The sequence below is a fragment of the Aethalodelphis obliquidens genome, unplaced genomic scaffold (assembly GCF_003676395.1).
Source record: "Aethalodelphis obliquidens isolate GAN/ISIS:26980383/991018 unplaced genomic scaffold, ASM367639v1 scaffold30, whole genome shotgun sequence".
Taxonomy (NCBI): domain Eukaryota; kingdom Metazoa; phylum Chordata; class Mammalia; order Artiodactyla; family Delphinidae; genus Aethalodelphis; species Aethalodelphis obliquidens.
In genome coordinates this window covers 14116043-14132359 of record NW_020837974.1, presented here as the reverse complement: position 1 = coordinate 14132359, position 16317 = coordinate 14116043, and the positions used below count along the sequence as shown (strand labels likewise).

The 16317-nt window shown below is 40.7% G+C and overlaps 1 protein-coding gene across 7 annotated transcripts in view; it reads left to right on the top strand.

The window, feature by feature from the left end:
• The window catches only part of LOC113630607 (S-adenosyl-L-methionine-dependent tRNA 4-demethylwyosine synthase), a 265650-nt gene that overhangs the window by 99970 nt on the left and 149363 nt on the right, over nt 1–16317 (top strand). For all 7 annotated transcript variants that reach the window (XM_027126212.1, XM_027126207.1, XM_027126208.1 and 4 more), the window contains 3 exons: nt 241–359; nt 1862–1971; nt 15549–15726. In XM_027126212.1, the coding sequence (XP_026982013.1) occupies nt 241–359; nt 1862–1971; nt 15549–15726 (407 nt within the window). The remainder of the gene's footprint in view (nt 1–240; nt 360–1861; nt 1972–15548; nt 15727–16317) is intronic.

Below are 16317 nucleotides of genomic sequence, written 5' to 3'. Positions count from 1 at the left end.
AGAGTTAATGAATCATAGATTTATCTCATTAGGTTGTAGAAAACCCAGAGCAGTATCAAAACCCAAACACCATCAAAACACTATAAGGCTTTAATGTTAATTTTCTGCCTCATGCAGCTACCAGTAGGGGTACTTATGCTTACGAAACGCATGGTTTCTTCTTTAAAATGATGCCTTGGTGTTTTGTTTCCTTGCTGTGAGGACTTTATTCAAATTATCGTTTGTTTTGTACTTTCACAGTCCATGCTCCGAGGGAGAGGAGGTTGCTATAAACATACGTTCTATGGCATTGAAAGCCATCGTTGCATGGAAACTACCCCGAGCTTGGCGTGTGCAAATAAATGTGTCTTCTGTTGGCGGTAAGTAAAAATGAATGGCCATGGTGACCAAATATGTGATGATCTGTAATAATCAATTTCTGCCCAACACTGTACTCAGATTTACCTAAAGCTCTGTTGTTTCTGTAATTAATCCCCTTTTTCATTCCTAATATTATATTTATGCATTTGTTGTTTTTTTTCTTGATCAGTTTTATCAGGGGCTTGCCAATTTTTTTTTTTTTTAAAAAAATGCATTAGGTCTTCGTTGCTGCATGCAGGCTTTCTCTAGCTGCAGTGAGTTGGGGCTACTCTTTGTTGCGGTGTGTGGGCTTCTCATTGTGGTGGCTTCTCTTGTTGTGGAGCATGGACTCTAGGTGCGTGGGCTTCAGTAGTTGTGGCACGCGGGCTCAGTAGTTGTGGCTTGCAGGCTCTAGAGCGCTGGTTCAGTAGTTGTGGCGCATGGGCTCTAGAGCGCAGGCTCAGTAGTTGTGGTACGTGGGCTTAGTTGCTCCACGGCATGTGGGATCTTCCCGGACCAGGGCTTGACCTGTGTCCCCTGCATTGGCAGGCGGCTTCTTAACCACTGAGCCACCAGGGAAGTCCTGCAAAAGTCTTTATTACTCCATTTTTGGAAAGATATTTGCACTGGGTATAGAATTCTGAGTTGACAAGTTTGTTTCCTTTATGCATTCTTTCAGGTGTCATTATAGTTTCATCTGGCTTATTTGTTTTCTGATGAGTTTTCAGAAATAATTTTTAACCTTTGTTCTTAAGTAGTGTGTCCTTCTTCTCTAAGTTGAAGGTTTTCTTATTTTCTTTTGTTTTCATTAATTTAGATACTGTATTTTTAGGCTGTTTTTTTTTTTTTTTGCGGTACGCGGGCCTCTCGCTGTTGTGGCCTCTCCCGTCCGGAGCACAGGCTCCGGACACGCAGGCTCAGTGGCCATGGCTCACGGGCCCAGCCGCTCCGCGGCATGTGGGGTCTTCCCGGACCGGGGCACGAACCCGTGTCTCCTGCATCGGCAGGCGGACTCTCAACCACTGTGCCACCAGGGAAGCCTTAGGCTGTTTTCAAAATACCCTGGTTGTTGTTTTGCGAGTTCCTTCGATCTGTGGTTAATTGTTTCTCATTAACTTTGGAAAATTGTTGGCCATAATTTTTCTACATTTTTTTCTGCTTTGTTCCTTTCTGGGATTTCAATTAGGTCTTCCCATTGCACTGCCTCTCAGAGAGGGTCTTGCAACAATATTCTACTGGTGGTCGTTACTGGATGCTTGTTGGCCTGGTGTTGTATGGCTGCGAGAGGGCTGCACGTTTTATATTGTCCCGAGTAAGTCTCAGTCTTGGCCAGGCACTTGCCATCTACCCCTCTCTGCTAGGTGTCATGACTCAAAATAAGTTGTAAACTACAGCTATAAATAGCTGAGCTTTTTGTAGGAAACCAACCCTGATTTTATAATTATATGGACTCCTTCATAGGAGGTAACTAGCTGAGGTTTAATGCAGGGAGTCCTTTAGAACTTCTGCCTCTTTTTTCTAGGCACCACACCAATCCAGTGGGTACTGAATGGCGGTGGAAGATGGACCAGCCTGAAATGATCTTAAAGGAAGCCATTGAAAACCATCAGAACGTGATGAAGCAGTTTAGAGGTATTTATTATCCCTCTACAAAGGGATGCTAATAGCCTGAACTAAATTGGCAGAGGAATTGCCTCCTTTGGCAGGATTTTGTCCTTGCTGGCAGTTCTCATATAGGAAAGTGAAAACTTTGTAGAAATATTATATATGTCTTGGCCTTTTTAGTTTTTACTAATAACTTTATATCTTATATGATGGGAGAATTAAAAAACTTAATTCAAAGCTTAGCTATTTATAATGTGGTACACTCAGCCTGTGAGTTTTGCCTGGGAGTATATCCTCATTCTTCCTAAAAACTTTTGCTATTGTTCTGTCTTGTTGGGTACAAAGCAGCCTTGTGGATGGACTGAGAATTCTAGAGCACTGGAAAATTCTTAAGTAATATCAGTTGGTATTGGGAAAGCATTTTTGAATAAATGCCTTACAAAAAAGGAGGGTTAATATTAATCAGATTTCCTCCACATGATCCACAGTGATGTGTAGAATTCTGCCACTCAGTTTCTAGAATTTCCTGATCCAGTTGTGTCTCATAGTTCAAAGTATTTGACTCTACTGGAGATGGCTGGTTCTCAAGCTTTAGTGTGCATCAGAATCGTGCATTAAAGTAGAGATTCCTGGTCTCCTTCCCCAGAGAATGATTCAGTAAGTCTGAGGTAGCAACCGAGAATGTGCATTTTGAGATTTCCTGGTGGTATCGATGTTATTGAACTGGGGACCATACTTTGAGACCCACTACCGTAGATAGATGTGGAGGACTTGTAAAGTGATATAACGACAGCTGCAGATGATCAACTGAAATAAATCTATTAGGTTCCCTGTTAAATGTGCATGCCTCTGTCTCCACCTGCCACTTGTTAGTCCTCTCCTCTTTATCCTTTCCTTTCATATACAACAACAAAAAAGATGAATTGCAACCATGGTTGTTTTGACCTAGGCCCTCTTGTGGTGCTAGCATCATCAATGGGAGTCTTTATAAACCCCAGTAATTAGCATTTTGAAGATCAGGTGATTCTTTGATGCGAAGAAATTTGTTCGGTCAGGTCACTGCTTCTTGAGGTCTCAGTGCTTCTGATGTTGTTTTCCTAACATCACCCAGCAGTTCTCCAGGTCTCAGCGACACTGCCTGGGTGTCCGACAAATTTAATTCAATCCTGACACTGTCTGGAGATAGCATCAGGCCCCGCAGGTTAAGGATTCAGTCCTATAAGACTGCCCCCCACTTCAGCTGCCAATCACAAGTCTGGGATGTTACCTGTGCTTCTGACCAACTGGCTATAAATTGGAAGTTCCCACACCCTCCTCCTTGGATTCCTGGTTTGTTAGAGTGGCTCACAGAACAGAGAAACATTTACTTATTTTTGCCATGTTATTATAAAGGATATATAGAGGTCACAGAAGAACAGCCAGGTGGAGAAGTACATCTGGAATGGTCCCAAGGCCAGGAGCTTCTGTCGCCATGGAGTTGGCCACCCTCCTGGCATGTTCACCAACCCAGAAGCTCATCAGATCTTGTTCAAGAGACTATAGAGCTTAATTTGTAGCCCCCTCTTCCCTTTCTCACAGGTCTGTGTGGTTGAAAGTTCCAGTCCCTTAAACACTTGGTCTTTCTGGTGACCAGCCCCAGCCTGAGGCTATTTAGGGATCCTGCCCTATGTCACCCCATTTGCATAAATTTAGGTATGCTCAAAGGGGTCTCCTTATGAAGGACAAAAGACACTCCTACCACTCAGGAAATCCCAGGGGTTCTAGGAGCTCTGTGTGGGGAACCAGGAACAAAGACCAAATCTATTTGTTATTTTTTACCGCGGTACTTCTTATTACTCTTCTGATTTCCTAGGAGAAGTTGGGAAAGCAATGCAAATAATGATTCAAGATCAATAATAATTTATAAAGGATAGTCAGTTATACCTTTATTTTATTCTTTATGAATTTTCTAGGGAAAGTTGCCCTGTACATATTTGTGTGTGTCTGTGTATGTGCTAACCTATTGTACATCTTCAGAGATGCTAATAAATATTTTAATATTTCATCTTGGCTTTTAGTCTCAAGCATTTTTTTTTTTTGAACAAGTCATTTTCTCTTATTTGGATAAAGCAGTGTCTCTTACCAGTCTTTTGGAAAATTAAATGAAACTGTGTGGTGAAGAACTAGGAAGTCTCCACATCAGGAATTTATTAGCTTTTCTTAGACTGTTTGTTGATTTAGTTAATATTATTGATTGTTGATCTTCAAATAAACCATATGCCTTTTAAATAAATTTCAAGGCAAAGTCTTGTTTTCTTTTGGATAGTTACTAGTCAGAATTCTCCAGAGAAACAGAGTCAACACACCCACTGTGTGGGTGTGTGTATATATATATATAGATAGATAGATAGATATAGATTGATAGAGTGAGATTGGCTTAAGGAATTGGATCATGTAATCGTGCAGGTTTGGCCAATCAAAAAGATAGATTAAAAATAATCCATTGGGGTAGACCAGCAGGCTGGAAATTTAAGAAGAATTGCAGTTCAGATGCAGAGGCAGTCTGCTGGCAGAATTCCTTCTTGCTTGGGGGAGGTCAGCCTTTGTTCTTTTAAGGCTTTCAGTTGATTGGGTGAGGTCCACCCACATTAGAGAGGGCAGTCTGCTTTACTCAAAGCCCACTGCCTTAAACGTTAATCTGATCCAAAAGACACCTTCATGGCAATATCCAGAATAATGTTTGACCAAATATCTGGGCACCATGGCCCAGCCAAGTTGACAGGTAAAATGAATCATCCCTGGTAATAATATCAGAAGCAGGGAAATGCCAGTAATTTGTCTTTAGAGTCTAATCAGTTTCTTTTGGTTTAGTGCCTAAAGAGTCAGTTGAACCCTTAAATAATGGGGTGATGGCTGAAGATGTGTGTTTCCTGGACATCTGGGAATCTCCCTGAATAAACTGTGTCCCAGGGGATTTGTATGGGAGGAAGCAGTCCTGAGGAGTAGACATTCATTTTTCCATTCCGAGATGTCCTTGATACAGAATGACAATCTGAGTTTTGACGGTAATTTTTCTGACAGGAGTATTTTTGCAAGTGCACTTTAAATGGAAATAAGAGATGAATAAATCATGAGGCTGCCTTTCTTCACGTTAATAACATGTGTTAGGTGAGGTCGGTGAACACTAGTCTTTGTTGTCTGCCTAGCTTGTTGGAGGGTGCAGAAAGGTATACCTGGTTAGTAACCTTGTGCTTGCCTTTTTTTTTTAATATTTATTTTTATTTATTATTTATTTATTTATGCTGCGCTGGGTCTCAGTTGTGGCACACAGAATCTTTAGTTGCAGCATGCAGACTTCTTAGTTGAGGCATGTGGACTCCTAGTTGCAGCATGCATGCGGGATCTAGTTCGCCGACCAGGGATCGAACCCGGGCTCCCCCCGCCCCCCACATTGGAAGGGCGGAGTCTTACTCACTGGACCACCAGGGAAATCCCACCTTGTGCTTGCTTTAATCAGTAGGTATCTCAGATGGTTTGTCTTTAGGTATCCATGGTGTAAGAGACAAAAGGGTTTTAAAACATATATATATATATATATATATATATATATATATAGTCTTGTAGGGGGAGGACAGATACAGGATTGCAGGGAGAAAGGAAGAGCATGTCTGTGAACAAGTGAATCCTGAGTAGGGGTGAGAATGCCTAAGGGGGTGAGGGTGACCGCCAAACATTCAACAACTGCCATTCATTTCATCCTTAGAAATAGCTTTGATAGAGTATCTACTTTGCCCTTGTAATTCTCACAAAGGATTCTTTTTGCATACCTTAATTAATTGACTTGACAAAATGTTACCATGTCAGCAAATCATGTCTTTATAGAATCGACAATAAATTTTCTAGAAAGGTTTCCAAATTGGAACTGGTTGATATTTGTACACTGACACTCTTCAGGGTACCAAAGCAGTTTTTCTTTAAAGTAGTAGTAGAAAATAGGTGTATATTTGAAGGTGTGATGGGCAGTAGACAGGTCGGCACATGGGCATAAAGGAGCTCTCATTATATTTTCACTAAGATGAGAACTTCCTTAGTTTCCAGTTTTTGGATGGTGGTGACTATTTGTTAATGCTTTTTACTTTATTCTGTGCTTAATCAAGACATTACTTTTTTGAAAATCTGTCTCATTGCTATCATAACCAAAGCAAATCCTGCTGTGAAACTATAGTATTAGAAAAGGAAAAAAAAAAAAAACTAATTACCAAAGGATGAAATACATAATTTGTAAGAATCCAAAGTTCTTCTGGAAGACTGGGGTGGTCTACGATACAAAAATGTTAATTTTTTTCTTTTTATTATAACTTTGGCAAAATGATAGAATTTTAATATTTCACAGTATTATGTTTTCTATGTTCTTGGCTCTTGGCAGTAAGTAATCTGGTGTTCAAATTGATGGTTGTTTACTGTGGGCATTCAACTTGGCAGTGAGATTTTATAACTTCACTCAGTCTTTATCAATGGTTATAATCTAAAGTTTTCTTTTTTAATGAACCTGAATTCCTCCTGCAATCAGTGAAATCTCTATATTCTATCTTTTATTCATCCTTAAGGGTATAAATAAAACAGGTCACCCTCCTTTCTGGATAGTCAGCTTCAGGGTGAGGATGGTGAGACTAATGCAAGTGACTCTACCTCTTCTGAACCGAGTGCCATCACCTGGGTGCAGCTCTGACACACATCCTACTTTTGGATGGTAAAGATGCAGGAACGTAACTAACTCTAGATTTCATATCAGCCCCTGGTGGAGAGTCTATTATTTTTTCCTAGTTCCACATTTATTCCCTTTTTAAAATTTACAGTGCTTTATTTTTACCCTTTAATATACCATGGTTATTTTTCCTTACTAATAACATGAATTGATCTGATTTCTTTTTTTTAAATTATTATTTATTTATTTTATTTATTTATTTTTGGCTGCGTTGGGTCTTCTTTGCTGCATGCGGGCTTTCTCTAGTTGCGGTGAGCGGGGGCTACTCTTCGTTGCTGTGCGCAGGCTTCTCACTGCGGTGGCTTCTCTTGTTGCGGAGCACGGGCTCTAGGCGCGTGGGCTTCAGTAGTTGTGGCACGAGGGCTCTAGAGCGCAGGCTCAGTAGTTGTGGCGCGTGGGCTTAGTTGCTCCACAGCATGTGGAATCTTACCGGACCAGGGCTCGAACCCATGTCCCCTGCATTGGCAGGTGGATTCTTAACCACTGCATCACCAGGGAAGCCCTGATTTCTTTTTTAATCTAAACTTCTTAAAAAATCGTATTATGAAAATGTCCAAGTATACACAAAATAGAATGGCACAATAAACCCCCATATCCTTTTCTCCCCTATTTAAAAATTGTCAAAATTTTGGCATACTTACTTCTCTATCTCCCCTTTTTTCTTTGCTGAAGTAACTAAGACAAATCCCAAGTATCACATTTGCCTTCAAACTTCAATATGAATCTCTTTTAAACATTAGATTTTTTTCATCAACACAATATCATTATCACAGCTAATAAAATTATTATTATTTTTAACATGACTGTTTTCTTCCAGGTTTACTGAGGTACAGTTGACATATAGCATTGTGTAAGTTTCTTCCAGGTTTACTGAGGTACAGTTGACATATAGCATTGTGTAAGCATTGTGTTTTCTTCCAGGTTTACTGAGGTACAATTGATACATAGCATTGTGTCATGTACAACATGACAATTTGATATATAGACAGGCTGTGAAATAATTACCACAATATGATTAGTTCCATTTCCTTCTTAGTTTGTCATTTTCTGGGTATCTCCACTTTAGCCTTTCCTTAGAGGTCACTCATTAATAATTTCCCTTACTCTAGCTTGGAGTCCTGTTTTACAGGGTGCTTTCCTAGCCCATGATGATCACCCGCTCTCTCCTATGGGTCTGGTTCAGTCATTTGATGATCGTATTTTTGCGTAGGATGAGACTTGTTGTGCGTACTGTTGTTTTTGCCTCTGAGTGTCCAGCTTTAGCTGAGTGGCCAGCCTTGAGCACACTTTGAAGATATACTCATCTTTTAAACATTCCCTTTTCATGCATCTATTCTCAATTCCAAGGGCAATCACTGTCTTTTCAGTTATTTCATTGATCATCAAAGCAGCTTTCTTCCCATGACTTTTATTAGCTTTCCCCTTTATATGCATGCAAAATTAACTTTACATTGATTACAAGTAGGTCAGAATTACAGTGCAACTCGGCCTTTTTTCAAAATGCTCACTGCCGCCCTCTAAATACCACCATGGCAGGGAGAAATAGTTTTCAGAGAATGGAGTTCAGGTTTCTTTAGCTCAGCTTCCCATCAGTTCAGCTGACGTCAAGTGAGTGAACCCTCTCTGTGAGGAAAGTCCTCGGTGCTGAAGGTGCAAATGTGAAGGTGACATCATTTGTTGCTAGATGTTTTAATCTATAGTTTAAGCTAGAAGTGAAGTAATGCGAAAAATAAAGGGTCTCCAACAGATGGTCCTCAGGAACGAGGTGTGCTGACATATACATCCAAAAGGAATGTCGGGGAGGCGGGGAAGAGAACACCGCCTGCTAATTGTTTTCCGAAGTTTATTTATGAAATAAACATCATAGTAGAAGTGGCTGTATCAAAGATATATTATATATGACTTTCAGCCAGGAGGGGTTCTTAGGAACATCTTTGGCCAGGAGCTATATTGTTATTTGAGAAGAAAGAAGAAAATGTTTTATTTCTGATTGGTCCAATCTTTAGAAAGAGGAATACTCACACATATCAATTATACCTCAATTTAAAAAAAGGCATAAGAAAGTATTCAGAATAGAGGGGGGGGCGTTAATCAACCCCCAAAGGAATAGGAATACTCTACATTGAACCTTATATCATTTTTTTAAAAAATTATTTATTTTTGGCTGTGTTGCGTCTTCATTGCTGCGTGTGGTCTTTCTCTAGCTGTGGTTAGTGGGGGCTACTCTTCGTTGTGGTGCGCAGGCTTCTCATCTCTTGTTGCGGAGCACCGGCTCTAGGCACGTGGGGTTCAGTAGTTGTGGCACGCGGGGTCAGTAGTTGTGGCTCACGGGGTTGAGAGCGCAGGCTCAGTAGTTGTGGTGCACGGGCCTAGTTGCTCCGCAGCATGTGGGATCTTCCCGGACCAGGGTTTGAACCCATGTCGCCTGTGTTGGCAGGCAGATTCCTAACCACTGCACCACCAGGGAAGCCCGAACCTTATATCATTTTTATTTCTGGGTTATTCAGCTTATTGCTATGACCTTAGGATAAAAATTCTGGAATCTTAAGTTTTTGCTTTGGCATCTTTCAGTGAGGTAAGGAGTGCTTCCTAGTTAATATGATGACTGTAGTGAGTATTCAGGATCAGGACGCTGTTCAGGCTGAGAAATGTCACAAAACTTGCTTAAGAAAAAACAAAAACAAAGAAAACTAACAACGACAACAACAATAAAAACCTCCAAACCGAAAAACAAAAACAACAACAACAAAACAAAACCAAAGCAGAGTTTAGAGGTGAAAGGGATAAGGTTTAGGGAAACATGAAGTGAACAGGCTCTGTGTGTGTGAGTGAGAGAGAGAGAGAGAGAGACAGAGAGACAGACAGACACACAGTGGGAAATATCCCTATAGATTTGCTACTGAAATGTAGTGTCTGCTGTTGCCTGGGCTGTCCTCCGGCCCCAGGACTGCTTTCCATTAGAAATTTGGAGGATGTCTTATTTTCTGACATATTTCTTTGAGGACAGTGAAAGACAGCATGAGGTTGAGTCCCTGAGGGCCTTGTTTTTGGAGGAGCACTGTAATCGCCTCTGACAGTGAGCATGAAATAGAAATGTGCTTCTTGAAGGAGAGAACCAAGGTTTTACATATTCTCAGTGCCTTACTTTTGAGAAAATTAGGATATTTTAAAATCCCAGAATTATTCTTTTAAAGCCTTACCCACAGGCTTTTTCTTGGTCTTGGTTTTTGTTTGTTTTCGTAGGTGTCTGATATTTATTAGCTGTAGCTCTCCGAGAAGATAGCAGTTGATCTCTTTGCCTGTAAGTTTTCCTCATTCTTCCCTGGTAACGTCCTTTGTTGGTCCCTCTTCTTTCCTCAGATGTGTGATTGCGTAGACTTAAGTCCTTGGTCCTCTTCTCTAACTGCCTTTTTTGCCTTGGTAATCTGCTTCGGGCCCTTGGATAGAAATACCATCCATTTCGCAAAAATGTTTATTTCCACATAGGCCTTTCTCCCAGAATCCAAACTTGAATGTTGGACACACATTCAGCTATCTAACAGACATATTAAACTTCACGTGTCCAAAGTTGAACACATGGTATCTACCTCCACCCCCCCCAATACTTGTTACCCCCATGTTACCCCTAAGGCTTTCTTACCGCCAACTTGTCTCAATTGATGGTGACTCTTGCTTAGTCCAAAAACTTTATAGAAATCATTGACACCTGTTTCTCATAACCTACATCCAGTCCATTAGAAAATCCTTCAAACGTACCTTCAAAATAGAGCCTTTGACTATACCTTTGAAATAGGCCCAGCTGATAAGCCCTTCTTGCCACCTCCACTGCCACCACCTTGGTCCAAGCTACCATCATTTCTTGCTTAGATTATGTAATATCCTTGTGGCAGGTTAGCCTCTCTGCTTGCCCCTCTGTTCTCAACATAGCACCCAATGTGATCCACCCTTCTTAGGCCACCCTTCTCAAAACCCTGCCGTGGCCATCCATGTTACTCAGATTCCATGGACATGTCAGCATCTCCCTGCTGTCTCGGGTGGGGGAGGGAAGGCAGGAGAGGCAGGCAGGCACAGTCAGTGTGACTTTATGTAAATGCATAGCAATTTCTGTCTGACTTTTTTGCTTTTTCATTTCTCTAAAAGCGTTTCTATATGGTACCAGTCCTTCTTCCACCACTTGCTTTAGTCTTGGTGCCCGTATCATAGGAGGAGGGTCCATGTCGTAAAAGAAGTCAAAAGCAGTCTTGAATAATCGAACACTTCTGAGATTGCCTCGTGTCCATTGGCTTGTGGCACTGCTTCTTCTCTGTCTTCTTCCTCGTCGTCTGGCACTGGTTAGGAAGCGCTCATCTCCATGCAGTCATCTTCTGTTCGCTCCTCTGGTGTGGTGTCTGCTAGCTCTTGAATTTCTCCAAGACCCATATCTTGAAGCCCCACCTTTTTTGTTGTTGTTGTTGTTAACTGTATCCACAATCCCTTTCGTGATTTCCTTGATTGGCTCTGTTGTAAATCCCGTGAAGTCATGCCCAACAAATAGACACAGTTTTCTGTAGCAGGAATTTATTGTTTTTGGCTTGATGGCTTTCACACATTTTTCTAGAACAAGGATGGCATCTTCAGTGGTGTAACCCTTTCAGACTTTCCTAATGTTCTGTCTGTCAGGGATCTGACAGTCCTTTCCGTAGACTACCATGTGTAATGAGCCTTAAAGGTCCTTCTGACCCCCTGATCTAGAGGCTGAATTAGAGATGTTGTGTGGGGGGGCAAGGAGACCACTTTGACGCCTTTGGTGTTGAACTCATGGGGTCTGGATGGCCAGGGGCATTGTCCAATATCAAACGATCTTTAAAAGACAGTCCCTTACCAGCAAGGTACTTCCTGACTTCAGGGACAAAGCATCCATGGAATCAGTCCAGAAAAAGTGTTCTCATTGTCCAGGCCTTCTTTCTGTACAACCAAAAGCCTGGCAGCTGGTTTTTATCTTTTCCCTCCAAGGCTCAGGGGTTAGCAGCTTTATAGAGAAGGGCAGTCGTGATTGTAAACCCTACTGCATTTGCACAGAACGGTAGAGTTAGCCTACCCCTTCCTGCCTTAAATCCTGGTGCTGGCTTCTCTTCCTTACTAATAAATGTCCTTTGAGGCTTTTTTTTGCACCCCAGAATAGAGCAGTTTTGACTACATTAAAAACCCTTTCCGGCAGATATCCTTTCTTAATGATTTTCTTTGCTGGGAATTCCTTTGCTGCCTCTTGGTTGGCAGAAGCTGCTTCTCCTGTTACCTTGACATGTTAAAAACCAAGCCTCTTTCTAAAATCATCAAACCATCCTTTGCTGGCATTACATTCTCGAGCTTTAGATCCTTCACCTTCCTTTTGCTTTAAGTTGTCATATAATGATTTTGCCTTTTGACTCATATTCATCTATAGGTATGCCTTTTTTATAACAATCCTGCACCCACATAAAAGCTGCATTTTCAATATGAGATACAAAGGCGTTTTGCAAAAAGTGCAAGGTTTTCACGCCTGCTCGTGTAGCTGCAGCGACAGCTTCATGAATTTCCTTTTCTTTTTTTTTTAACAATGGTCCTTACACTGGACTCATTTATCTTGAAGTGGCAGCCAACGGCAGCTGCAGATCTGAATCTGTGGTACATATCAAGCCATTCACCCTCTTCTTGTCATGTGATGATTTTTCTCTGCTTCTTGGGAGCACTTACAGCATCACTAATGGCACATCGTGTGGGTCCTGTGGTGTTATTTCAAGGTTCATAGTATTGCACAAACATGATGAAAACTACCAGAGAACTGCCAGAGATTGCCTTTTACTGCAATTTGCAATTGACTGGAGAGATGAACTGCTCACGTGGAGATGATGAGCCTCACGTGGCGTGGCGTTTCAAGCAGATACTTTGCAACACTTGCGCTCAGTGTGGTAGCAACAGGAGATCCTAGGAAATTATTACTGAGATACAGTCGGTACTACGGTTAATTTTGTGCAGTTATGATTTAATACTGCAACTTTACGTTTGTTTACATTTCTCTGCACTGGGAATGGTGCTATGTGTGGTCCTTAAGTGTTTGTGTGAGTACGTTTTGATACATTTTAACTTTTTAAAAATTTATGTGTATTTGGGACTTCCCTGGCGGTCCAGTGGTTAAGACTCCGAGCTCCCAAGGTTCATCCCTGGTCGGGGAAGATCCTGCATGCCGTGTGGCTGGCCAAAAAAAAAAAAAAATTTATGTGTATTTTATGGTAGTAAGTGATAAAATAGACAAGTATCTACATATATTTTATGCATTCGTGATATACCTAAGTTTTTCTTAAATTTTCTGGATATTTCTGTGCTGTGGGGGGCATCTGCTAGTTTTTTCAAATTGTCACAAATCTCCAAAAAATTTTCCTGTGTGTGTGTGTGTATATACATATACACACACACATATATATAAAAATCCACATATATGTGGGCCTGCACAGTTCTAGCCCTTGTTGTTCAAGGGTCAACTGTATGTTGAATTGAATGGAATTACCATTTTATTTAAAATAATGGAAATAATTGAATTTCTATTTCAATTCATGAAATAATTACTATAATAAAAATAAGATTTTTTTGAATGCTTATGTGCTGGGCCTGGTACCAGACCTGTTATTTCATGTGGCTTATTTTGTTGAATTCTTATAACTGTGTGCATGTGAAATTCCTATCTTATAGATTAGGGAATGGGTGTAGAGGGGGTGAGTGGCTTGACCCAGGAGACAGACCAGCCTAGTGGTAGAGCAAGAATTTGGACCTGGTGTGTCTGACTTCCAGTGGTTAGGGCCGGGCCACTGCTCAGTCATTCTGCTTTCTGAGTTTTAGGTTAATTTTGCAGTTCTGATTAAATCTGCCCTTCTACTCATCTCCCAGCGAGATTAAAGTTACTGATTTTTTTTTTTTTAACAAAAAGGAAATTTTATACTTAATGCTGAGTTGTCTTGGTAACACAGACTGCATTACGGATCAAGTTTCATTTAAAACCTTGATTCACTTAAGATATTAGATTTCAATAACTTAAAAAATTATTCATCCCCCAAATACTGACATGAAATACATTCTTAGAATTGCAGTTAGGTAGTCATAAAAGAAGATAAAAGCTGCCACTTTTAGATTGTTCTGAGTTTAGCAGGCATTATGTTGGTTTGATGTCTTGGGTATTTACTTGCCCTTGCTTGTTTCCAAGTAGATTGTGTGTGTGTGCCTGTGTGTGTGCGTAAAATAAAGTCACTTCCCGGAAACTAAAGCACAAGCAAGCAGTGAGAGCTAACTTTATTTTCTCCAGATTTGTTGTTGTTGTTCTTTAAGGTGATAGTGACTGGGATTTAATCATTTTAAGAAACCAGGGTAAAGGTGATGAGAAGAAAAACTCCTTAATGAATGTTTTTTTGTGTGTGCTAGGCCCTCTTCTAAAGCTTTTCCATGCATTATCTCATTTAATTCTAAGAAACATTCTTTGGGCTAAGTACTGCTTACAGTCAAGAAAACTACTTTTCAGAGACGGCTCATAAATGACTGAGAGGGAATATGAACGTGTTTCCTCCTACCTCCAATCTCGGTGAGGAATCTGTATCCTTTAGAGAGAATGTGTTCTTCAAAAAGAAACTAGCGTAATGGATAGAAATATCTGAAGTAAAGGAGATATATTTTTATTTGCCTTTTTAAGCAATTTCCAAGTCTTTCAAACTGTGTGTTAGATTGAGGGACTTTCAAGCATGCTTTCTATTTTTTTTTTTTTTTAATGCATGCTTTCCTACAGTACATCGAGTCTAGAGCAGTGCTGCTTAACCCATCCTGTCCACTCTAATCACATGGGGAGCATTTAAAAAATACGGATGTCTCAGGCTCTCGTCCCTAGAGGTTGCGATTTAATTGGCTTGGGATACTGCCTGGACACTGGGATTTTTTAAAGTTCTTTGGGTTATTTCTCAATGTCTAACTAGGGTCGAGAACCAGTGGTGTGTGGCAGTGTGGCAGTGGATCCCCAAACATATTGGGATCACCTGGGGAGCTTCAAAAAGCTCCTGATGCCCCTGCCCCTCCCCCAAAGATGGTGATTTCATTGGTCTGTGCTGTGGCCTGGAATTTGGAACGTTGACAGTTCCAAGGTGATTCTAGTTGGCATATAAGTTTGGGGGCTTCTGGTTTATGCAGTGGTTTTTCACTTTGGCTGCACATTAGAATCACCTGAGGAACTTTTAAAGCTCCCGTTACTCTGGCTTGCATTCACTCCAGTTAAACAGAATCTTTGGCAGTGGACCTAGGCTGCTGTAGTTTACGATACTCTCCAGGTGATTCCAATATGAAGCCAAAGGTGAGAACTGCAGGCTTCTTTTTCTCTCCTCTCTTCTTTTGGACCGACTGCGTTTCGTTTCTCAATTCAAAATACCTGAGGAATGAAGGCGGCAATGATTGGTATAGGAGAGGCTTTCCTTATGCAGCTATATACTGAGTTCATTGTCTTAGACCAACATGAAAGAATGCAGAGCTAAGCAGATTATGGAAAGTAATACATTCTGTGTTCCAAATAATTAGCTAATAACAAAGTTAGTTTTGCCTGCTTGTATTGATGTAGTTTAATTAATACTAAAAGGAAGGATGAGATTGCTGATATAATAATTCTAGGTTTTTTTTTTCTGGTTTAATAATGTTAGGGTTGCCCCCCGCCCCCAGGCTCTTGTTTTGTAGTATTTGGTTGGTATCAAAAGTAATTTTGCCCTCTAAAATCAAAGAACCATTAAGAAAAATTTTTAAATTTTTAATTAAGAAAAATAAAAGTGATGTCCTCTATCTGTGCCTTATTGAGCTTGTTCCTTTCCACCATGTTCTCCAGGAGTGCCAGGTGTCAGAGAGGAACGCTTTGAGGAAGGAATGACAGTAAAGCACTGTGCATTATCCCTTGTGGGAGAACCCATCATGTACCCAGAAATCAACAGGTTTTTGAAGCTACTCCACGAGCGAAAAATCTCCAGTTTCCTGGTCACAAATGCACAGTTCCCTGCGGAAATCAGGTGAGTGGTCCAGCTTGTTAAGATACTGCTGCTTGACTCTGTGTTTGACTGAAAAGTAAAACTAACAGGCATTAATATATTCAGAAAGGACTTACTGATTACTAAGTACATACAAATGTTGGCTTTGAGGGGACAGAGCTCCTGCTTTTAAAAATCCATTCTATCGGGGAAGATAACATTAGTTTAAGAAATAGAGGCACAAATAAATTGCTGGGGGAATTCAAAAGAGAAAGCAGTTTTTTTTTTAGATGAGAGAAGCAGGGTAAAACTTCTCAGAAAAGGCTTCATTAAATTTGGATCTTAAAGTATGGCTGGGATGGGTACTTGGGGAGATAGGAAACTGTGGATTTTTAATAAGAACTGTCCGAGAAAGTTACAGAGTTGGGGTATTTGGGATACCATTATGTAAATATAGTTGATTAGGACCACAGAGTGTGCGAAAGAGACTGGCAGCTGGAACCCAGGTTGGAAAGGTTGGGACAAGGTTGCAGATGACTTCAAATGCTGTTCTTTAGAAAGAGCTTGCTTTCTGCAGAGTAGTCTGCCAGCACGGTATAAAGTGGGTGAGCCAAGAAGCAGGAAACTGGATAG